Source organism: Passer domesticus, chromosome Z (assembly GCF_036417665.1).
Source record: "Passer domesticus isolate bPasDom1 chromosome Z, bPasDom1.hap1, whole genome shotgun sequence".
NCBI classification, from domain to species: Eukaryota; Metazoa; Chordata; class Aves; order Passeriformes; family Passeridae; genus Passer; species Passer domesticus.
Window position 1 is genome coordinate 53,762,382 of NC_087512.1, and position 23,653 is coordinate 53,786,034.

A 23,653-nucleotide genomic window follows, 5' to 3' on the forward strand; every position below is an offset into this window, starting at 1 on the left:
GAAGAATAATAACTGCCTGCTTGGTCTTCTAGAAGCAGTTGAAAATGTGATGAGAGACTCTGTATGCAAGAGCATTATTTAGAACAAAAAATGTAGTGTATTAAACAGATTTTGCATGTTGTGAAGATCAGTTTTTTAAAAATTAAACATTTGCATTCAGAGAGCTTGACTCTGTTGAGTGGACATCTGTTTTTGAACAATACTGATGTTTTAGAGAACAAAATTAAATTAAGGGTTATGCAATTTTGTTGTATTTTTACCTTGTTTGTTTCAACCACTTGTTTGAGAACAGATTTCTGCATTGCTATTCTGATTTTCTAATTTAACTATTGGATTTTATTCTGCAGATTTGGATGTGGCTGCTGACTATCAGCTCCCTCTGGCAGTCTGCTGACCAGCCATGTTGTAATGAAGGCAAATTTCAGAATTGTCAGAGCTTGGTTGAAAATAATTAAGATATTAATTGCTGGTTGACTTAATCAAGATATTAACTACTGGCTGAATAGATAGGAAAATGAATTGTCAGTCCTGTTTTTTCTTCCATTAGTTGCCAGGATTTTTGTTTTCCAAAGACACCAGAGTTTTCACCATTCTAAAGATTGCAAGAATGGTATAGTTAATAACAAAACAAACATTTTAGGTTCTGGTTTTTAATGTAGGATGGGCAGGTCCGGACAAATACTCAAAAATATTTCCAGGGAAAATTATGTGTAATCAAACTACATAAGAGCTTCATAGATGAATGAGGAAAAAAATGCCTCAGATACTTGCTATTTTTTTTTTCTGCCAAGGTTCAATCTCTTTCAGATGTCTCTGCCCATAGATACTCTCTTTTTAAGTAATGAAGAGATTAGTTGCACAGCCAGGAAATAAGAAAGCTTTCATATTTTTCTGAAGTTCATAATACTCTATATTAATGGTTGCAAACTTTTATCTTCCTTGCCTTTAATGTGAACTTTTTAATTTAGTGAGTTTCAAGAACAGAAACTTTTAAATTCCATATCTACTAAAGATTAAAAGTGACTTAGAAGGACACAAAGAAGTCACTGTATATCTGAAATAGTGAACTTCTAATTGCATTTGTACAAGCAACAGCTTTTGGGCATGAACCCTTGTGTTAGATTATTAACACCTGATAATACTGCTGTATTAAAATCTCTCTTTATTACAATATTGGCAGCCTTTTTCCACTGTTTCTCAAGTTCCTTTTTACCTTGTCCTATATTTTCTTGGTAAAAGCTGTAAGTTTCATTAATATGAAAAACTGCTGCAAGAAGAAGCAGTGTGTGGGCAGTGCTTTGTATGGCCATGCCTGAACATACTACCTCTAGAAGTGAGAATAAAGCCTTCTCCCTGGGACTTTCATTTTACAAGGTGTGATTTGATTAATTATACTTTTCCAGTCACAAAGATAAGCTAGCTGGGGCAGCCTGAATTGTGCTGTATTACCTGAAGGATTTGCCATTATACTGCTTGCAAATCTTTTCTACAAGCTGATGTTGCGTCAGATTTATGAACAGAGAGGGGAAAAAAAAAAAGCTGGGACATCTGGGATTGATTTTAAAAAAACCCATATTATTAAGTCTCTGTTATGTACTAAAAATGTGTTAAGATGGGGGCACAATCAGTGTTTGCCAATATTGTTTAGTGTAGATGAAAACTCAGTTACATGCTTTCATAACGTATGGGCCTAGAGCACTCTATGTTCTTAATAATCATATTGTAAATGAAGCTTAAGACTTTAGAGAAATAAAAAAATCCTTGATAAAAAAGTCTATCCAAGTGTTAGGGGAGAGGGAAACTGCGAAGACATATTATTGTTTAACAAGTATCTCTGTCTTTTTCTTTCTTCCATAATCTTGTGCAGCAATGGGCCAAGGACTTGGCAAAACTGCCTGGCCCAAACCTGCAGGAGGATATCAGACTATTACAGGTGGAAGAAGACATTCCTATGTTGGGTTTATACCATTTTTGAATAATCAAGACATAGATGGACATCAACAGAGCAACGACTGCAGACAATTAGAATTGGAAGATGTTCAGAAAGAGCATTCTTTATGTATGTACATATCTTTGTGTATGTGCCATTTTTTTACAAACTGGGATGCCTGGGGCTGGAGGAGAAAAGCACATTGAGAGCCATATAAATGGCTCATGTTATTGAGCCACTTAAATAACAAGAAAAGTACATTTCCTATGTCTTTAATTTGCTTTTATACTAAATTTCATTCTATAAAGTATAAATAATCTAATAAATCTCTATTAGGCTATATAGTTTTGCTTGAAGAACATTCATAATGAGTTAATGTCTTCTAACGAACTAGAAAACAATAACATTGTTTAGTTCAAATTATTTTGTCTCCAAATTAAAATTCACATTTGGAAGAAAATGCCTATTCTAACCTTCTGTTTAGAATGAGGCTGTGAAATATTTGATGCCTTACGAACCAGGTTGTTCTCTGTCAACCATAGTGAAAATTAGTTTAAGCCTCTAAAACATCTTTAAAAGTTCCTTTTTTGTGTATATCAATTAGACCACTTCCCTTTCTTGTTTAATGAAATTTGCATATTAGTATTTACCAAAATTCCTTCTGTGACATTAGCACCTGAATAATAATTTAATAGAGGAATACAGAATGCCTTCTTGGGTTAGAAATATGATCCCATTTCTTTGCCTGAGGTTTTCAGCTTAAAAAACCTTATTTGATATAACCTTAGATCTTTGAAAGTGCCTGGGGGGAAAGGACCTGGGGGCACTTCTCAACACTGGCTCAATATGAGCTATCAGTGTGCCCAGGAGGCCAAGGGCACCTGGCCTGTGTCAGCAATAGTGTGGCACCAGGGCAGTGACAGTCCCCCTGTGCTGGGCACTGGTTAGGTTACAGTTCAGATGCTGTGTCCCATCTCTGGGCCTCTCAGTGCAGGAGGGACATTGAGGGCCTGGAATGTGTCCAGAGAAGGGCAGCAGGGCTGGGGAAAGGTCTGGAGTACAAGTCAAATGAAGAGCCGCTGAGGGAGCTGGGTGTTCAGCCTGAAGAAAAGGAGGTTAGGGGAACCATCCTGCTCTGTACAATTGCCTGAGAGGAGGCTGGAGTGAGGCAGTTGTAGTACTTTCTGTCCAATAACAACTGATGGAACAAGAAAAAATGGCTTCAGATTGCACCAGAGGAGGTTTAATTGGCACTTAGGGAAAATATCTTCACCAGAGGGTTTGCCAGTCATTGGAAGAGGCTGCCCAGAAAAGTGGCAGTTGCCAGTTCCTGGTGGTCCTTAACAGGTGTGCGTACATAGTCTGATGGTGGATTTGGCAGTGTTAGATTTATGGTTGCACTTGATACCTTAGTGGTCTTTTCTGGCATAAGTGATTCTATTGCTCTACAAGGTAGTTTTTTTCCCCTCCTTCCCCTGTAGACTATTTTGAAACTGCTTTCTTATACTAATTTTTTCTCTTCTTAAATGATAATGGTACAGTACTGATTTAGCTTTGTATTAAATTGTTTTTGTAATCTGTTATATGATGTAGATGATCTTGGATGGTTTCAATTTTTTGTTATTGAAGTGTGTTTACTGTTGTCCATGCTTCATACATTTTCTATACTTTCATCTAGTTAAAAGTCTCATTTCCTGTAAGGCAGTGTTGACATTAGTGGAGTCTATATAATGATACCACATTTCTTGTTTCAGTTACACAGAGATGCATGGAATTATTTTATGGGTCATTAGATATATGCAATTTAAGGGTGTATTATCTCCCTGTTCCTAGTACAGTTGCTTTGTATGTAAATTAGTCTAATAACAAAATGCCTTTCCTTTACATTTGTGTGTATGTTACAACTCTTCAAATTTATCTTACAGAACCATCTTGGATTGATTTACTTTCTTTGTCCCCACTAGGCTACATTTTACCCTGGCTGGTATTATATTTGAATGGATAGGACCTAAAATGCTGCATATTTTTAGAATTAGAAGGAGTTCACAAGAATCATTGAGTCAAATTCCTGGTATAGGACGTCCCCAGGAATCACTGTGTGCCCAGGAGCATTGTCCAAACGCTTCTTGCACTCTCTCAGGCTGGTTCTGTGACCACTGCCCCGGGGAGTCTGTTTCAGTGCCCAAACACCCTCTGGGGCAAGAATCTTTACCTGATACCCAGCCTAAACCTCCCCGACACAACTTCAGGCCATTCCCTTGGGTCCTGTCTCTGCACACCCCAGAGAAGAGATGAGGGTCTGCCCCTCCTCTTCCTCTCTGGGATTCTTGAAGACCCAAGTGATATCTCCCCTCAGTCTCCTCTTCTCCAAGATGAACAGACGAAGTCACCTCAGCTGCTCCTTGTGTCACTTCCCCCCACTGGTTCTTCACCATCTTCATAGCCCTCCTTTAGACATTCTCTAATACCTTTATACCTTACATGGTGGTACCCAAAACTGCACCCAGCACTTGACATAAGGCTGCTGCAGAGAAGAATAGGACAATCCCCTCCCTTGCCCAGCTGGTGATGCTGGGTCTCATGCCCCCACGACAGGGCTGACCTTCCTGGCTGCCAGGGCACTGCTTACACATGTTGAACTTGCCATTGATGAGGATCCCCTCTGCTGCTCTCCAGCATCCCAATTTAGTGTCATCAGCAAACTTACTTAGTGTACCTTTGAGTCCTGTGTCTTAGTTTTTTATGAAGATCTGAAGAGCACAAGGATGAGAATGGAGCCCTGTGGAATGATACTAGTTACAGGTCACCAGTCACTCCATTCACTGTCACCTATTGTGCCTGATGTGTGAGCCAGTTACTCACCCATCACATGATGTGTTTATGCATCTGCGTGCTGGGTGTTTTGTCCAGAAGGATCCTATGTCAGGCAGTATCAAAAGATTTGCTAAAATCTATAAATATTACATGAACTGGTTCCCTTGATCCAATAGTTGGAACAGCTTGTCATAAAAGGAAATTAGGTTTGGCAGGCAGGACTTTATTTTCATGAAGCTGTGGTGGTTGTGACCAATGGCTGCATTTCCTTCAGGTTTTTCACTACACCAAAATAGTAATCTCTAATATTTTATCAGTCAGTGAATGGACTGACAGGCCTGCCTTTCCAGGGTCATCCTTGCCCTCCTTGAAAACTGGGACAGCTTTAGCCATGGTCCAGTCAGCTGGGACCTCTACAGATTCCCAGAATAATTCAAAAATCATTGAGAGAGGCCTTGCTGTGACATCAGCTCACTAGTTTACTACCCTCAGATGAATCCCCTCAGGCCTTATAAACTTACAGAGATTCAGCAGGAACAGCAGCTCCCATCCAAGTTAAGGATTGACTGGGAGTTGATCATTCTCTAGCCCAGGTACTGGGACCTCCTTGGACTTACTCTCTTCATCAGTCTTAAAGATGGGCAAAGAAATAATTTAATAAATCTGCCTTGTCTCTGTCCCTGTCTGTGAGGTGACCATCCTCATCCTGTAATGGGCTAATGTTATTCCTGCCTTTGCTACTGATATACTTAATAAAGCTCCTTTTATTGCCCCCATGTTTCTGGCCTGCATCAACCCTAAGTGAGCTTTGGACATATGAATTTTCTCCCTGCAATGGCAGCAGCATCTCTGTATTCCTCCCATGTCACCTGGCTTTGCTTCCACTGGCCATACACCTCCTTTTCTTGCTTTAGCTCCAAAAGAAGATCCCTGATCATCCAAGCCAGCCTTCTGCCTTACTTGCTTGACTTCCAGTGTTTTTGGAATCGCCTGTTCCTGTGCTCTTGGGACATGGTCCTTAAAATTGACCAGCACTGACCCCAGCACTTTCCAAAGCATTTTCCCAGGATCTCACTAACTAGTCCCCTGAACAGCCTGAAGTCTGCTCTCCTTATGTCTAGAGCTGAAGTTTTTAGTTTTTCTTCTGTCACCAGAGACTTTGAACTCTATCATTTCGTGTTTGCTGTGGCCAAGACTGTCACTCACTGGTCTCCACCTGGATCATGAGACCCTCTGTTATCAAGCAATAAGTCAAGGAGGGCACCTTTCCAGGTGGCCCCTTTAGTACCTGTAGCATGAAGTTACCATCCACATGCTTTAGGAATCTAAGAAACTATAGAAAATGGGTAGGAGAAGATATTATTTACAATATTTAAAATATTACTGGATTTGATCCTTGGTAGCTTACTATATGTGACTCTGCTTGAGCAAGAGGAGTCGAATGGATGATCTCTAGAGAGGCCTGCCAACCAGCCTTGGCTCATAGCAATTTTGTGGAGAGCTTCAAGATTCTAATTAGATACAGTATTATTTCCTAAAAGCCAGACTCCTAGTGCTGAGGGACATAGCTCTTCTAAGATTCCAGTGCCAGGAATTCACGAAGCTAGTAACAGAGCCTCATCTAATGATTTAGATGAGATTTTGGACAAAATAGTCTGGACTATTGCCATGGTTAGGAGTTTAAAAATTATTTGAAAAGTACTGATTTTGTAGTAGCAGTAGTATACATGTTTTTACCTTCTTTAACCCTTGCTGCTAGATTTGATATTTATTGTCCCTTTATGCAAGAGGTGCTCAAGTGTAATATAACTAAAATGCATTTCTGATGGAGCAACTATTAACTGCAATACCACATTCTGTTATTTTCTTCTTAAGAAGAGTTGCACTCAAAGGTACAGGTAAAAAATACAGTTCTTTTAGTATGTAATTTATAGTACCAATAAGTGACTTTATCTGAGTGTGGCAGAAGGTACAATTTAGCCAGTTAATGAATGGATAATCCAATATGGAGAGAAATGTTCTTTCAGTTTTCCTGTTATCTCATAATTCCCTTTTATACAAACAATGTAAAAATTCTGCTTGTGCATGTTCCTTTAATACTTTTTTCCCTATCATATATGTAGCTGGAATTGTATAATTTAGATCTATTTCTGTAGGCTTAGTTTGTATAAATGAGAAAGTACATATATTACTGAAGAATGACTGCATCTCTGATAAATGTTTCTATCACTTTGTTCTGCAATCCTAGTAAATTATCCCTTTTTTTTAAATGAGCAGTTGTTGTAGACAAGAATATTTCTATTGGTTTTGATTATTCCAGTACATTCTTTCTTACAGCTTTCTCTGAAGATTCTAGTCCATTGGTTCAAGTTTCTGCTAACTTATTAGATGCGCCTTTATCAAAAGATGCTGGTACTAGAGAGCCTGTTTGCCAAAGTGCATCAAGCCAAACATCATCATTCTCTGTATTCTGTTATGGCCTAGAAGGCAAGCAAATCTCACGGGACTTGATGAATCCTTATGAAAAATCTGAGGACCTTGCAGAATACACGTCTGGAGGGCATAATGATTTGAATGGTAAAAATGGAATTGCTTTTGTAAACATTGACTCCTATGAGCCAGATAGCAGTGATGGAGAGGAAGAGGATGCTCTAGACAAATATTCTTGGATAAGAGAAGCAGCAGGTCTAATTCAGGGAAGACTAGATAACATACTTTCTCAGTGTGAAAAAGACATGGAGTCTATTAATGACTTACAGTCCCGACTGTCTGTTTTCAACCACAGTGCTTATAGAGAAATTTGTGAAGAAGCAGGACCAATGCCTTTGGCATGTCCAAACAATAGGACACTTAAATCTGCTGAAGATGAAGCTACATCAATAATTAGCCTGAGTGATAACAGTTATGAAACACAGCAGATAAAACATATAGTGGATGTTGGAATTGGAACCCCTGTACCAGTTGCTGATGTATTAAACATTGGTGATGGAGACACTGACCAAGAAAATTCATCTGAGCTAGTAGTGAGACCTAAAATTAGAAAACAAAATACTGCTAAAGAACTGGAGAGACAAAATCATCTCCCTAGTGGCAATGAAGAGGAAGATGATTCCTGGAGAAGAATTGGAATTGCTGATGTCCAGCAGTGCCATCCTGAGTGTCCCTTGAGATATGGCAAAGATGAGATGAGTTCTGGTGTGTTCTTTCTCTCAAGAATGCACAGTCATCAAAAGAACATAGAAATAGGCTTAAGAAGAAATTCACTAGCTCGAGAGCAAAACAATGTTCTAAGTGAGAGTGCTTTTTGGAATGAGTTTGAAGACCACAACACGCATTACTTAATGTCCCACAAAGATGAAGACAGGTAAAAATTATATTTTTCTGTCTTAGTATTGAATCTTTTGTGTAAATAGTGTGTGAAACTGAACAATATGTTAGCAAATGAGACATAAAAACTTACAGCATTTCAGAATATGATCAGATAACAAGATGTCAACTTTTCCTTTCAGTTATCCTTCACTCTTCTGGTAATGTAAAAAGCCTGTCCTTATGTCTGCAGTCACAGCATCATATCACTGAGGAATATTACTTGTTTATTTTTATTTCATTTTTACTGAGTAGATGGAGGGTAAAGACTGAAAGCCTTGTTCAGCTTTGAAAGTTTCCTCCTAGGCTTACTCTTCAGAATTTATTTTTTTGCTTCCAAATCTCAGTATTCTGCATGGCAGCCTATTTATGTTATTGTCTCCAGCCCTTTGAAAGAAATTGTTCTTCCTTGTAATAGCTGAAGAATAACTTGATGGGGTTGCTTATAGTCCCATTTTAATGGAAATTCTTCAGACTACTAGGTGTTTCCAAAGTAGCTATGAATGATGACAGTTTTAGATTTATAAATTGCTCCAACCTTGACAGGAAAAGCAGTGTTTAAGTTTCTCCTACTTTGAGCTCTTCAGCTGTCTTGGTTTAGGGCAAAGGTGGGAGGAAACTCCAAATCTGGTCCCTCTAGAAAGCAGATTCAAGTGGCCCTGCCCCCAGCTGATTTGGGAAAATATTTCCTTGGGGGAAAGTGGAAAAAACCTATTCATTTAACAAGAAAAGTATTCACAAGCATAAAAAAAAGAAAAAATATTAAAATTCAGGGAGTTCTTCTTATGGGGTGTAACTTGGCTTGCTCAGTCTCTACCAGTCCCTCCAGTGCTGGAATGCAGCGCCCTGGGCTCTGATGGACCACAGGTGTGAGTTCCTAGTGTTTTTCTGTCCAGAGCAGGTTTGAACAGGTCCAAGAAAAAGAAAAACCACAGTCCAGGGAACTTGTCTGCCTCAGCTAGCTAAAACTAACTAAAAGCAAAGGAGAGCTCTGTCCCACTGTCTGTCCATGCTGCAGACAGCCCAGTCCAGGAGCAGGAATGTGGAGCAGTGAGTGCAGTTTCTGAAAAGAAACTGCGCACTTCTTTCTGTTGCCTTCATTCTCAGAACCAGTCTTAAAGGTGCAAAACTTAATATCCAGCATAAACAGAACAGATGATTGGGGATGCAAGCACCATATAGTCACCCTAAGACATCACCCAAAGGACAAAGTAATTTGGATAAACATTATGTTGATTAACTTCTATTCATAAAATGTTAGCTTATTAATTGGAATTATATAACCGAGCTATTTGAGGGTAAAAGCATATCTAACCTTATGATAATTTGTGGAAGATGTAGTAGTGTTTATGATAGCTTTTTTCTCTCTTTCTTGCAGTTTGCATCTTGTTGATTCTGTTCCCACTTTACAAGACCTGTCTTCTAGATGTTGATGTGGCTCTCTTGTGCATGTGCTTGCTGTTCATAAACTAAACTGCTTATTAGATTGTATGTCCTGTATTTTTGTAGAGAGAAAAGCAGCAAAATTAATTAGCATAAAACCTTGTCCTTAAAACGTTGCAGATTTGCAACTATGAGAGAACAAAATTCATTTTAAAATAGTAGACTTGGGGGCTTTTTTTCTTCAAGGTGTTAAGTGTGGGGTCCTGCACCTGTGGGGCGATAACGCCCAGTAAGCACACAGGCTGGGGGCTCACCCAGCCTCTCTCACCCAAAGAGCAGCTCTTCTGGATAGGACATTGGTGTGCTGGTAGGTGACAAGTTGGCCATGAGCTGGTCATGTGTGCCCTGGGGGCCAGTAGAGACAGTGGTATCCTGGGATGCATTGGGAAGGGTGTGGTCAGCAGGTCAGGGAGGTGATTCTACTCCCCTTCTTGCCCTAGTGAGGCATGTCTGGGGTACTGTGTTCATTTTTGCTTTCCGCAGTTGAAGAAGGATAAGGAGCTACTGAAGAGGGTCCAGAGATGATGAGGGGTGTGGGACATCTCTCTTATGAGGAGAGATGGGATCTGGGTCTGTTTATTCTGGAGAAGACTGAGAGGGAATCTCACTAATGCAAATAAATAGCTCCAAGGTGGGTGCCAGGAGGATGGTGCCAGACTCCCTTCAGTGGTGCTCAGTGACAGGACACGGAGCAATGGCCATAAACTAAACCACAAGAAGTTCTACTGCAGCAAGAACTTTAGGGTGAGGGTGGCAGAGCATTGGAGCAAGTAGCCCAGGGAAGTCATGGGGTCTGCCTTTCTGAAGACATTCCATACCCATCTGGGACCATTCCTGTGTCCCAGGTTGGACTGCAGAAGGGTTAGATGGCAGGGTGGCGAAAGGGTTGTACTGGATGATCCTCAAAGGTCCCTTCCAACCCTGACAATTCTGTGATTCTTAATAAAGGTACTTGAAAATGAATCCTTCACTTCCTTGTAAGGCTTGCTTTAAAATTTTTTGTTAGTGCATAATCTTTTCCATTTTTTAAATGCCGTGAAGGAAGTGTAATGTATTATACAATTGTAGCATTGGCTCCCATGATGCACAGCAATGGGTTATTGTGGCATGACAAAAAGAAACATGGATTGATTATTTGAAATGTTCTTGACAGTGACAGTAACCGAACCAGTAAACAGGAATCATGTGTTTTTAACTTAGAATCCCCATAATTTATGTTCTAAAACCTAAAAAATACTAATGTTTATTAAATAAATTGTCAATTATTAGTCTGTACAAAGAAGTAATATGTTCATTCTTGAAAGGTGAAATTTTATGTTTAATGATTTAAACCATATTTTATGTTCATGCAGAACTGCATAAAAAGTGGATTTGACATACGTGTCAAACTACATACTTCAGCTCAGTTTTAGCTTATTCCCAACCCAGAGAGAAATGTACCTTTTGATTGCTGCAGTGTGGGCCTCCACATCACATTTTTGCTTCAAGGAAAGGCACAGCTTTTGTGGTGTTAGCATGTGGAAGCTGTGTGGGAAGGAGAAAGTCTTGCATGCTTGTTAGAACCGTGTATGTTCGAAGGGTGGTGGAAGGTCCCAGGGCAGGGTTAGAGGGAAGAGGAACATAACCATTAGCTCCATCCATTTAATTTCAGACTGTGTGCCAGGTACAGGTTAGGAGGGGGTTCAGCCAGGGAAGGGAGTAGTGTCAGCAAATCCAGATGCAGATGCTAAGTTCATATGCTATGCTTTTGGCAAGTGACAAGTCTGTAACTCTAACCATTAAATAATGTTCTGCACCCATGCAGAACTGAGCAGAGTTAAATCCCTAGTTCTGAAATTGTGTTCTTCAGTGGTTTAGTGTTAGTGACTTTAGATATATCCTTTTCTGGTTTGAATTAGTGTTTGTGTATAAACCTTAAATAGAACAAATTTGACTAAAAGCAAAAGAGTATTTTAAAGTATGTTGTCATTCTCAGATTGTAAAATAGAGACAGCTAAAACAAGGCATCTGAGTATTTCAGCTATATACAATTTCATCTGAGATGAAATTGTAAAATATATATTTGTAAACTTGATTGAACAACATAAAAACAAACAACATTCCAAACCAAACTCCCAATCCAAAACCAAAGAACTGAACAGAACAAAAGGTTAAAAAAGTCAATATTCAGCTTTAGGTGGTGTAATACGAGATGCATTAGACTACATACCAGAACTCATAATAGATATGATTTCTATTTTAAAATAATCCATTAAAATAGCTCAAAATTAATGAATATTCTCATTTCCATCACTTTTCTTAGTCATCAAAATTGTCATAGAAAGATTTATTCCTGCCTCAAATTAAAATGCTTATATATAATCTGTGTCTTGAAGTTATTTATTCTTGTAAAACTTGCAGTATATACTATGCAGTTTTTCAAAAGCACCTAAAATTACTTAATTGAAAGATATATTGGCATGTATTTGTAATATTCAATAAGGGGAGGAAATTTGTGACTTTGTAGGTGGGGAGGTAACAATACACTTAAGCATACTGGGTTTAACAGATGAGACATCTATATTGTGGGTGTTGTGGATTGCTCTATAAAGTTAGATCTAGTAAGCATGTTGGCTGTTCACATGTATGTTTTCTCTAACTTTTTGAAGTGACATAGCTATTTGACTTTATTTTGAATTTTGGTAATGGTCACTGTAGTGAGTGAATCATCTAAGTTCCATTACCAATGATAGCAGTAGTTTATCTTTCCTAAGATTGTGCCAGCACTACTATTTTGTTTAAGCTGCCCAAAGCTTATTTATTGTCCTTTTCTATGTGGTGGCTGAGCAAATTGTCTTTTCAAAATTTCTTGCTGTTCATATTGTTCGGGGTAGTGAATCAAATAGTTTGCAGTAAGTCATCCATTATATCTGTCTATGTTAAAAAAGGTCATTCTATATGGCTTATATGTTCTGAGATCTGTTACTTTAAATTTGTTTGGCTGAGAGGTAAGGCTGACATTGATTATTATGTGTTAATCAAGCAGTGCCACTGCTGCCATTTTTCTAATCTGGGAGAAAGATGAGTATAGTGAGTCTGGTTTCTGTTCCTGAGTTGTTTCCTGTACTCTACATATGTGGCAAAGGAAGAACAAAACATTTTTGTAAAGTAGGATGGGTAGAATGCTTGAATTCTTTTTACAGACTAATTTTCTTTTCTTTTTTTTTAGAACTCTATGTGCACTTGATTTGTAATGCATCTATAGATAGCACAAGATTAATTTCTCTTTGAAAAAAGTTGCCTATATTGAGAGCACTGTTGATAGAAAAATAGGAAATTAATTTCTTTCCCCTAAAGCAGTGTTTGAATTCATACTCTGTTATTTGTTTAAATTGCAGCTCGGAGTGCAGTGATGGAGAATGGTCTACATCTGTGCCTTCCTATTTTACTGCTGTGGAAAAAGAGCAGTCCTCAAGTGATGAAAGCTGGGAGACTGTCTCGTGCAGGGAGGAGCGTGACCCTGTTGTGCGGAGGAGCAGCAGTGGTGTAAAAGAGGAGAGCACAGACTTACGTTTCCAAGAAGAGTATGCCTTTATTTTATTGTCCAACTTCCTATAGCTTCTAGCATCACCAGTAGTAGGGTACTCACATAGCACTACACAGAATAACATCTAAAAGCAGTTACCATGCTAGCAGCGATCATTTGCCTACATCACAATAATCTGAGTAGTTGTATGTATTTCAAATCAGGGAAAATATGAATTTCATGTAAGCAGTTCTATGTAATGAAAAATACAAAGACAATGAGAGTGTATTGACATGTAGTGTCAATGGTTAATAGACTTAGTATATTGACTTTAAAAAGCCAGTTAGACAAGTTAATTGTTAAGATATATGTGTTACATAAACATCCTTTGATACTGTTTAGGACTCCTTGAAAATAACTCTTTTATCTCTCTGCTTTATTGCGTCTCCTATTCCACTGCTGCTCCTTATTTTCTACAGCCTTATCAGTGATTAAAGAAAACTTGAATTTCTTGCTTGCTCTAAACTTTAAACTTTATTTTTCCAATAATTCAGTACTTTATAAACTGTAGCTTCCTTTGCTATAAGGCAAAATTTGTACCTATATACAGGTAAGAAGAATGTTCTTGGCTTTTTTCTAAGCATCTAATATTGACTCTAGTTTGGATCTTTATAAAGCGAAGGCTACACCTAGGTGTTCTTTCAGCTTCTTCCACTCTTAGGTGCAGAGTACCTATTGCTATACAGCCCTGTTTGTTGTTAATGCTTTTTTAGTATTCTCCACATGCCTGGGTCTTGAAGAACTAGTGTGACTTTAAAAACCTTATAACAACTCATCTCTTTCAGAACAACAATAAGCACTTTTTAACCTTTTTTTAATATGAACAACATAAAAATGTGTGTATTTTTCATGCTTATTTTCTCTTCTGTAAGGAAAGTAGAACTCACAGTGCCATGACTCTCTGCATGCAGGTGATTTCTGCTCCTCTAGAACATCCAGGAATGAGAGGAGTCATTCACTTGCAAGATAGCTTCTCTTGCAAGTAGTAGTTCCTTGCATCACATTCAGGCCAAGCTTTGCCATGGAGGCTGCTCTGGGTGTCAAGACAGTCTTTCTCCTTAATGCCTTTAGAAACTTGTAGATAAATAAGGATATGTTCAGTACTAAATTTATTAACCCAGGCAGGGATGCTGGCTGTACTAGGGAAAATTCGAAATAAACTGCTTACAGGACTGCTAGCCTTGAGCATTAGACAAAATTTTGCCACAGAAACATGGGTGTTACTAGATTCTGAGCTCTGGGAATTTCTTGATTTTTATGGCAAATTTCTAATCTGTGACTCTGTAGTCAGGGAAACATGCCTATTTAGTCTTTGTGTTATGTTTGGCTTTTGTTTTTTATGTGTGTTTGTAAATTCTCCTAGCTTTTTAGTTTGAGCTTTTCACTTATTTGTATGAAGGGAGCAGACATTATTGGAAGAAGGTGAAATTCCTTGGTTACAGTACCGAGAAGAAGTAGAAAGTAGCAGTGACGAGGAAAATGACCCAATTAGTGATTTTGTACATCTTGGATTCTTCTTGTTGGATGGAAATAACAATCTTGAGGATGACTCCAGTGTGAGTGAAGACCTGGATGTAGAGTGGAGGTATGCATTTGATAGTTGTCTGCTTTCATTTCAGAGGTTTTGTAGTTACTATTTTGTTTTCTGTGTAAGATGTCACAAGTACTTATGGCTATCAGTATGCAGTTGCTTCAATGACTAATAATCTCAGTTATAAAGTTTAAGGTATTTAAAGTGCTATGTATCTTCTAAGGAGGGAATAGATTTGCTAAATCAGGCGGTGATTTGAGAAAATTTTGGTGCCCTAAAATATGCAAGGCATGGGTTTATTTTCTAATTTAATTTTCAAGTGGAAGTGTAACAGAAATAAGGTAATATAAATGTAATCAGCATTCAAGTCAGTCCTATTTTATAATTGGTCTTTTCCTCCTTTGAAACTGGTGTAAGTTAGTCATTATTAATCTATATTTCTCTTTAAAATGCCGTGCACTTACCCAATATTATAATAATTCTGAATGCTTCACTGCATTTTCTGTCATTAGATTACTGAAGGGATAGTGCAATCAATTTATTATAAAAATGATTCAAATACCAGGAATGAAGTGATTGGAACCACATACAAAATAGTATAATGTATTATAGTATAATGTGTTTGTTTTAGAATGTGATAGACAAAAGGCCTTCCAGTGAGAGACATAACACTTGCTCTCTTCCGCTTATTAAAATACAGACTTGAGTGCAGACATACCAACACTCTTGTTTTCTCCTTGTGAGGTTATATTGTAGAAAAGGATAACCTTTTATGGTATGGGACTAATGCATGAGAGCCCAAACTAGAAGTAAGGCCTGTGTTCTTACACTGTCAGGCAGTAAGCTAGCAACGGAATAGTATGATAGGGACAGAAGCTGTCTTTTAAGTGTTGGAGTTTAGCCTTGGTAAGCTTCCTAGTTACTAAAAATAGGAAAGATGTTGATGGTCTGTTAAGTTTGGTCTGCTGAGCATATGCAGACCTGTACATCATTTCACTTGTGCCTGTTTTAAGATTTAATTTCTGAATTTTTAAAACAGAACTCAAAAGAACCTGCCAAGCCATGAGCTGTGACACATGATGGAATCAAAATCTGATTGTTAGTTGTAAAACAACCTTAATAGCATACATATGAAACATACTAGCTGAACTTCTACCCTTTCACAGTAAGAACTCCCATCAGGATGTTCTGAAGTTTGTACTGTGGGAGTGTGATACCATTGTGCTGGGACCACAACTGCAGAACTGCCTCTGAGAGGCTGGGGCTGCCCCATGTGGAACACATCTTGTTCCAGCTGACTCCAGTGGAGCCACCATAGGGTGGGGCCTCTGGGAAGGTACTAAGAAAGGATAAAAAATGCTGAACAGCAAGCAGTGTGTGAGAGAGAGATGAGGATGATGTGAGAGAAGCAACCCTGCAAACAACAAGGTCAGAAAAGAAGGGGGAGGAAGTGCTCTAGGTGCTGGAGAAGACCATGGTGGAGTAGTTAATGAAGGACTGCAGCCTGTGGGAAAAAACCCATGTGGGAGCAGGGAGACAGCATGAGGAGGAAGTAATTTCAAAGAGGAACTACCCCGTGGACAGACCACAACCCCTGTTCCTTTCCCTCTGCCCTTCTTGGAATAGGGAGAATTAGAGGCCTCAAGGATGAAGGAGTGAAGTTGAGCCTGGAAATAAAGAGAGGGCTAAGGGAAAGGTGTTTTAGTTTTTGTCTTTGTTTCTTACCATTCAAATCCATTTTTATTGGCAATAAATTAATAGAATCATAGAGCAGCCTAAATTGAAAAGGAACCTCAAAAGATCATCTGGTTCAACCTTTCAATTAAATTAAGGCTTTTCCTGATTTAAGTCTGTTTTGCCTGTGGTGGTGATTGATGACTCATGGCCCTTTTCTTGACCCATGAGCTTTTGATGTTATTTACATGTCCAGTTGAGGCAAGGGAGGGAGAGATCAGCTGGCTGGGTATGGGGCTGTTATTAACAGGTGATGTGAAGTCATTTGATATATCCAGACTTTGTGTTGTAACTATTTATTCTGAAAATAAGATCATGTTTCCTGACCCATGTTTTTCAGACTCCTTGATGAGTTTGGTGATGGCCTAGGACTCGCTCAAGCCATTCCTTACATGGAACCTCAATTTCTCACATATATGGCATTAGAGGGACACTTAGAAGCTGTGGAGGTATTAAAATATTTTTGATGGTCTTATATCTGTGATGTTGCGACATAAATATTTATAGTTGAATCCTTTTTCAACTTAATCTGAAAATCAGAAGAATAAGAGAAAAATACTTTCCTGTGTTAACTTGAACTTTTGTGTTGGCAAACATGAAAGTACATCTTGAAAGTTCTTTTTAAGGACATACTCCAAGAAGTCATTTATCAGTACCTGCTCCTTTTAGTATATGCATTTATTTCCTTGTAAGGCAAAGTTAATGGTGTCTGCCAGTGTAAACATATGCCATTTAATTCTAAAGGATTGTGCCAAATTCTCTGCATAACAAAGGAAAGCTTATGCTTGAATCTCTGTGGCTTGTCCCAGCTGGTTTTTTGGGTTTTTTTTTATTGCAAGAGTATGTTTGGATTTCTCAAACTTTTATTTATCAGTAGAAAACTCTTCTGTGTTTGACTGTCTTACTCAGTATATTTTAAATTTTAAGAAATTTTTTTTTAAAAAAACCCATTGAATAACAAACAAAAAACTCCAATCAGGAAAAGAAACCTACCTGAAAAAAAAAAAAGTCTTTTATCTTTACCTTGTTCTATCCCATTTCACCTGTCTAATTTTGGATATAGACCAAAGCATTTATTATCAAGAACCGGCATGGTTACGGTCTTTGTCTTTTGTTTATTACTTCAGGTTGGTCAATGTCAGAGTGAATATGGAGCTAGCTGAGATCCAGTTTGATAATTCTGGCACTGCCAGAAATCTCCCCTGCAGAGTATTTGTCAAAATAAGAGCTAAATTATGTGTCGACACATAATATGATGTTACAACAGCTGAACAGAATATTTTGTAAGTTTAGGGCAGCAAGGGGCAGTTTGACTGCTAGCACCCACTTAAAGGGGTGAACTGGGCAGGCTGTATGTTATAGTGTCCCTGCGGACAAAATACCAAGGGCATTTTGAAAAGCTCTCTAAAGCTGGCAGATAGTGGAACAATCATAGATAATGGAGTTTTTTTTCCCTGTGAATATGAGCAAAGTCAAAGATTTTCTGAATAAGGTTCCCAGGTCTTTTCCAAGGCAGTGGAAGGGGCCGATCCTGATTCTGTAAGCTGTCAGTCATGCAGTTTCCAGGTTTTGTACGTCCCCCAAGGTATATGAGAGGTCATCATTCATGACCGAGTATCACAGGGCCTTCTCCAGCTGTGTAGGATCTTGTTAGCATTACTTATTTAGAGACACTTTGTTTATGTGGAGAAGGTCTGTTAATATTCTTATTGTAAAAGCAGTGTTTTGAAGCTGTATGGAGAAGATACTTGTCTCTTTTGTAGTGGCTGGTTCTCACTACATCAAAAAAAACAGAATTGCAAAGCCAGTTGACCTCCTGCTTTTGTGTCAAAGCAAGAGGATCTGTGTAGAGAGGGGAAACTAGTCCCATCTTTTTTTATCTGCACATTAACACTTGAGAAAGAGACTGAGTTAATTATGACTCTTAAGCTTTTCTTTCTCATTCCTGTGTAACAACATTTGCTTAAGTACTTTGTCAGAAAAAATGTGTGCAGTCCTATCAGAGTGACCTGTAAAAGTAACCCTAGGTGATTATGTGCGTGACTGGCTGAGGAGGTGCTGTAATTATGTTTGTCACCGGAGCAGCAGAGTGTCACTGAGCACCATTAGCAATCAGGCAGATAACTACAGAGGTACCTGTGGTACAGGGCACTGTGAATGTGGAAAAGCTGATTCTCTTTACATAGCGTTTGTGCTTGAAAGTAGCACACAAGCATACGAAACTTTATGGTGGGCATAGAAATCTTGGCATATTTGGAATTAGTCAGCAGAAAGTGGTAACTGAGTAGTAAATGGAAGAGCTGTATGGACTGTGACCACATAGACAAGGTTTTGAGTAAGAATTCCAAATATTCCCTTCAAATCTCAAGCAGAATATAGAGCACATATTTTTACAGAAGTAGTTACTAAAATTGTTCCGAAAATATGAGCAAAATAGTTTCCTTTTGCTTTGAAATACTTGAAAGGAATGTGACACAATAAAGCATCCAAAATTCAAGTGTATCTTAATTGGAGGGGAGGGAGTGGGAGAGATCTATCCCAAATAATTGTGACATTTGGATGGGAGAAGTAATGCAAGTATTAGATGCTTGTTTTGAAAAGCTATGTTGTATAGCTTTTAGAGCTGTCCAGGTTCCTAAAACTTAATAGAATTATATGTGTGATTTTAAATATATTTCTCTTCCATCTGCTATAAAGAAACTACATAGCTGGGAGTGTCTGGTTTACGTCATCAGCAGTACAGAACGGGGTTGCCTCTGCTGCATCAGTAACTTTATAAGTATTTCATGTGCCAGTTCCCAGGTGTGAGGAGCTCAAACCTTCATAGGCTGTAGCACTCTTGCTTTTAACAGAAAAATGTCCAGCATTTTGTTTTTGGTACATGGAGAACTAAGCAGTCACACAAGCAATAAGAGGAGGTACATTTATTTTGAAGCTATATCTTATAAGTGTTATAAAACAGACACTACTTTGCTTTGGATTGAAAATTTGGCTTTCAGCCTCAGAGTAACTGCATGGCTTTGTGTCTATAATGTTTCTTTTGTGTAGGTTTTGGAAGCAAGCAGCAATACAATGCTTTCTTTTGAGAATATTCATACTGGATATAAACAGAGAAGTTTGACACATAAATAATATTGCAGCCTTCTGTATCCCTGGGATCTTATCTAGTTTTTCCAGGTGTAGTAGCTACTCTGATTAAGCGTAGTATTTTTACTTACTGTTTATTCTCAGACCATTGAAATTGGACCAAAACCCAAATACAATTACTAAAGTCATCCTAATGTTGGTAAGGTCGTATTGTCTGCTGTACCAGAATTTGATAGGTATTAGCTGTAAAATTGGAGCAATGTACATGTTTTGTAGGGGAACTTGCACACTGCAGTAGGAATAGCCCAAGGTTTTTCCTTAAACTGACAGATTTCTTGTGGCAATAGGAGCTGTAAAGATTTCTTAGTTCATGCTGAACTCTCTCTGCCACAAAGGTTTGACTGCAGGTATAAAACTGCTAGTTTAGATCTGTGGTAGTGTGGTAACTTGAGCTACCTTGTCACTGTGATCCAAATCCAAGCATGTTTTCAGGTTGCAGCTGTAGTAACTTCAGGGAAAGTTTAAGAGAAGAAATTGCTGAAGAGGTTTCTGTATAGTCAAGTGTTTCTCTAGTATATACAGCTTTTTAGTTAAGTGGATTCCCAACATTACAAAAATATCACGCTATCTTACACTTCTTACTAAGAGAGTTTTGTGGCCAATAGCCTAAATAATTTTCAAGCTGATTAGAACAGTAAGTAGTTATGCTTAAAGGATGTGACTAATTCATTCAGGGTGTGAACCCAGTGTTTCTGTGTTCTTGGTTCTTCAGTTTGTGTGCTGTTCAAACAGGTAGTACATTTCTCAGCAAATACAACCAAATATTCTGAGTTCTGTGGTTTTAATTTTTTTTTTGTACTAGATATCCACTGAGTGTCTTACACAGTTGAATGTATGGTGTGCACAGCAAATACACGCAGCAAATATGGTGTAGGCTTAGTCTTAAAGATTTTGTATGGTAAAAAAATTGAGTTTAGGAAAGTTACTTTACAGCATTTTATCTGTCTTAAGATTAGAAATGTTTACATGGATCTTGAAGTTTACACTCTTAGTACTTAGCCAAGGTACTTAATATTTTTTGTTTGTACCTGAGTAATTTAATAATTGAGGCCAGGAAGCACATTAACGAGGCATTTATTTTCAGAAGCACAATGAAAATACTGTTTTAGATTGGCAAGCTTTATTACATTTTCAACTTGCTGCTTTTTCTGTAACTTTATAAAATTAACAAATGTTCACTGTAGATTAAGAATGCATTTTAAGAATGCTTTAAAAGTAAGGCATTGCTGTTTTGACCTTCAGTTTCATCTCATTCATTACAGAAATAAAAATTATGAAATGGTTAGTTTGACAGACAGCATTTTAAAAAGTAATGCTGCTAGAATTGGATTCCTTTCCTTGCTTGTTTGTTTTGTATGAAATGTTCAATTTATGAATAATAGAACTTGATCTCTGCTTTCCCCTTTCAGACTGCTCTGGCACAGTTGGAGTCTCTTACATTTGATGTTGAGCAGACTCATCCACCAGCTACAAAAGAAACCATAGATTGTCTGCCACAAATTATTGTCACAAGTGACTACAATGGTATGGAAAAATAATCAAAAAGTAATTTCCACAAAGTTTGTAAGAATAAGTTCAACTTTCTCTAATACCATAGATGCAATATTTAAGTATACTTATTGCATAATGCTGTCTTAAGATCTTTTGAATCTGAGTATAATTTTATCTATTTGGAAAAGTAATCTTTAATGGAGTTACTGTGACTGTACTTTGTAACCATTAGTGATACTGCTGATAATATATGTATTTTAATCTGAGCTCATCTTGGATGTAAAACAAGGTATTAATGCTTTTTCTTCATCATGGGTTTAGGTCAAGAGCAGTGTTGTACTATCTGTTGCAGTGAATATGTGGAAGGTGAAATCATAACAGAACTACCCTGTCATCATTTGTTTCACAAACCTTGTGTAACTCTTTGGTTACAGAGAGTAAGTACTACAGGATTGATGGAGGGTTTGGGGGTGGGGGGGTTGTGTACATTGTGTATTATTCTGGGAAGAACAGCTTTTAACTCTTGGAAAATATGGGATGAAATACCAAGAATTTATGAAATATTATTTGAATTTATGCATCATGGAACCAAATTCTAGTGCAAGTGAGAAAAAAAATTATATTTGTACTCACCTGAAGAACAGTTTATTTAATAGAGGGAATATTTCTGTAAGGGAAAACATGTTTTCCTTTACTAAGGATGAAAAACGTGGATGAGTTATAACTTGTTTTGGTACAAGAAAAGCTTTCTTTACTATATTCCTGTCTTGAAGTAAAGACAATGGAATCATTTTCTCTGAGAAAAGCAAAGGGTTTGATCTGTCTTATCACAATGTCAGGCCCATTTATTGTGACAGCTAAGGGTGGCAGAGGAAATACTGAAATGCTCGTAGATGAACTTTTTTTAAATTAACTTTACTAATTCTGTACTATATTAGATTTCATTTTCATGATCTGTAATCAGATCATGATTCAGTCAGATTCATTAATCAGTTCTTGATCAATTTGCTTCCAAATGTCTTAAAAAGGCTTGCACCATGTTGAAGCTAGACTAAAACAACCATAATCAATGAACTGGTATGTTTTTTTTTAGTTGCAATGACACTCTCCTTTATGTGCAGTGCAAGCCTGGACTTGGTAGTTTTCAGTGAGCTTACAGTGTAACACAATTTCCTCAAGAGTATAAGAGAAAGATTCATTGATTTTACCATGGGGGTCATATCTGAATACCTCTAGCATGGAGGGCTGATGGATTTAGTTGGTGGGTTTATAATTTTTTTTACTGTGGTAATGTTGATTACCATATTCATTTTTCTTGTTTTACACATCCTGCCTTTTTTTTTTTCCTGTTGTAATAGTAAACTGCTATTGCTGAAAAGTAGGACAAAATACTTCATCTTAGATTCAGGCTGTACCTAACTTATTTTTAGTCCTTGCCTTAGAAAAAAAATGTTCCACCTGTAAAATCAATGGTGTGAAGAGAGCTTGGAGAGAACCTGATGCATTTGCTATGTAGCTTAGGTGTGAAAACAAAACAAGTCTTTCTTCTGAGTTTGTCAGCCTTAGGTAGCTGTTAGCTGTAGGTAGCTATGCAGTCAAATTTGAGTTTGAGGTGGTGCTGTTGTGGAGACCCTAAATACTTTATAAATAACAACTTTTAGCTTTTCAGTAGAATTGAATGCAAATTGTGTGAATAACCTGGGGTTTTTTTTCTCTTTTTGTAGTCGGGAACGTGCCCTGTTTGTCGTCATGTGCTTGCACCTGTACTTCCTGAAGCAGCTGATGACACTGTTTTTTTTATTTGATTAATGATTCAGCATCTTCTGTTAACATTGCTACAGGACCCTCAGGGTCGGAAATAAAATCTGCCACCAAAATAAAAATGTAAATTTTGCCTGATTTAATTATAATGTGAAAACAAATCACTATAAAATATTGATATATAGTCATGGATTGGCTTGGGTTGGAAGGAATTCTAAAGATGATCTGGCTCCAACCCCCCTTGCTGTGGGCAGAGACACCTTCCTCTAGACCAGGTTGCTCCAAGTCTCATGCAACCTGACCTTGAACGCTTCCAGGGCTGGGGCATCCACAGCTTCTCTGGGCAACCTGTGTCAGGGCCTCATTACCCTCACAGTAAAGGGTAATATGTAATCCAAACCTACTTTCTTTTTGTTTGAAACCGTTCTCCCTTGTCCTGTCATAAGCCATTGTGAATAGTCCCTCTCCATTCTTCTTGTGAAGTCCCTTCAGGGATTGGAAGGGACCTCAAAGCTTTCTCCTCTCCCACCTGAGCAATCCCCAGTCTCTCAGCCCTCCCTCATAGCAGAGGTGCTCCATCCCTCTGCTCACCTTGGTGCCTCCTCTGGACTCTCTCAGCAGCTCTGTGTCCTTGCTGTGGTGGGAGCCCAGGGCTGGAGGCAGTTCTGCAGGTGCTCTGCAGGTGGGGTCTCACCAGAGCGGGGCAGAGGGGCAGAATCCCCTCCCTCCCCTGCTGCCCACGGGCTCTGGGTGCAGCCCAGGACACACTTGGCTCTCTGGGCTGGGAGTGCCCATGGCTGGCTCATGTCCAGCTCTCACCCACAGCACCCCCAAGTCCTTCTGGGCAGGGCTGTGCTCCATCTGTTCATGC

General features: G+C 38.3%; 1 protein-coding gene across 8 annotated transcripts in view; it reads left to right on the forward strand.

The window, feature by feature from the left end:
- PJA2 (praja ring finger ubiquitin ligase 2) overlaps positions 1-22,910 on the forward strand; it is a 32,651-nt gene extending 9,741 nt beyond the window's left edge. For 7 of the 8 annotated variants that reach the window (XM_064402957.1, XM_064402958.1, XM_064402962.1 and 4 more), the window contains 8 exons: positions 1,868-2,059; positions 7,082-8,108; positions 12,931-13,116; positions 14,518-14,703; positions 16,724-16,832; positions 20,940-21,054; positions 21,343-21,458; positions 22,746-22,910. In XM_064402957.1, the coding sequence (XP_064259027.1) occupies positions 1,868-2,059; positions 7,082-8,108; positions 12,931-13,116; positions 14,518-14,703; positions 16,724-16,832; positions 20,940-21,054; positions 21,343-21,458; positions 22,746-22,826 (2,012 nt within the window). In that variant the 3' untranslated portion in view covers positions 22,827-22,910. Of the gene's footprint in view, positions 1-1,239; positions 1,375-1,867; positions 2,060-7,081; positions 8,109-12,930; positions 13,117-14,517; positions 14,704-16,723; positions 16,833-20,939; positions 21,055-21,342; positions 21,459-22,745 lie in introns of all 8 variants that reach the window. The other variant, XM_064402959.1, reaches the window with a different exon arrangement.
- The last annotated feature ends 743 nt before the right edge of the window (positions 22,911-23,653 follow it).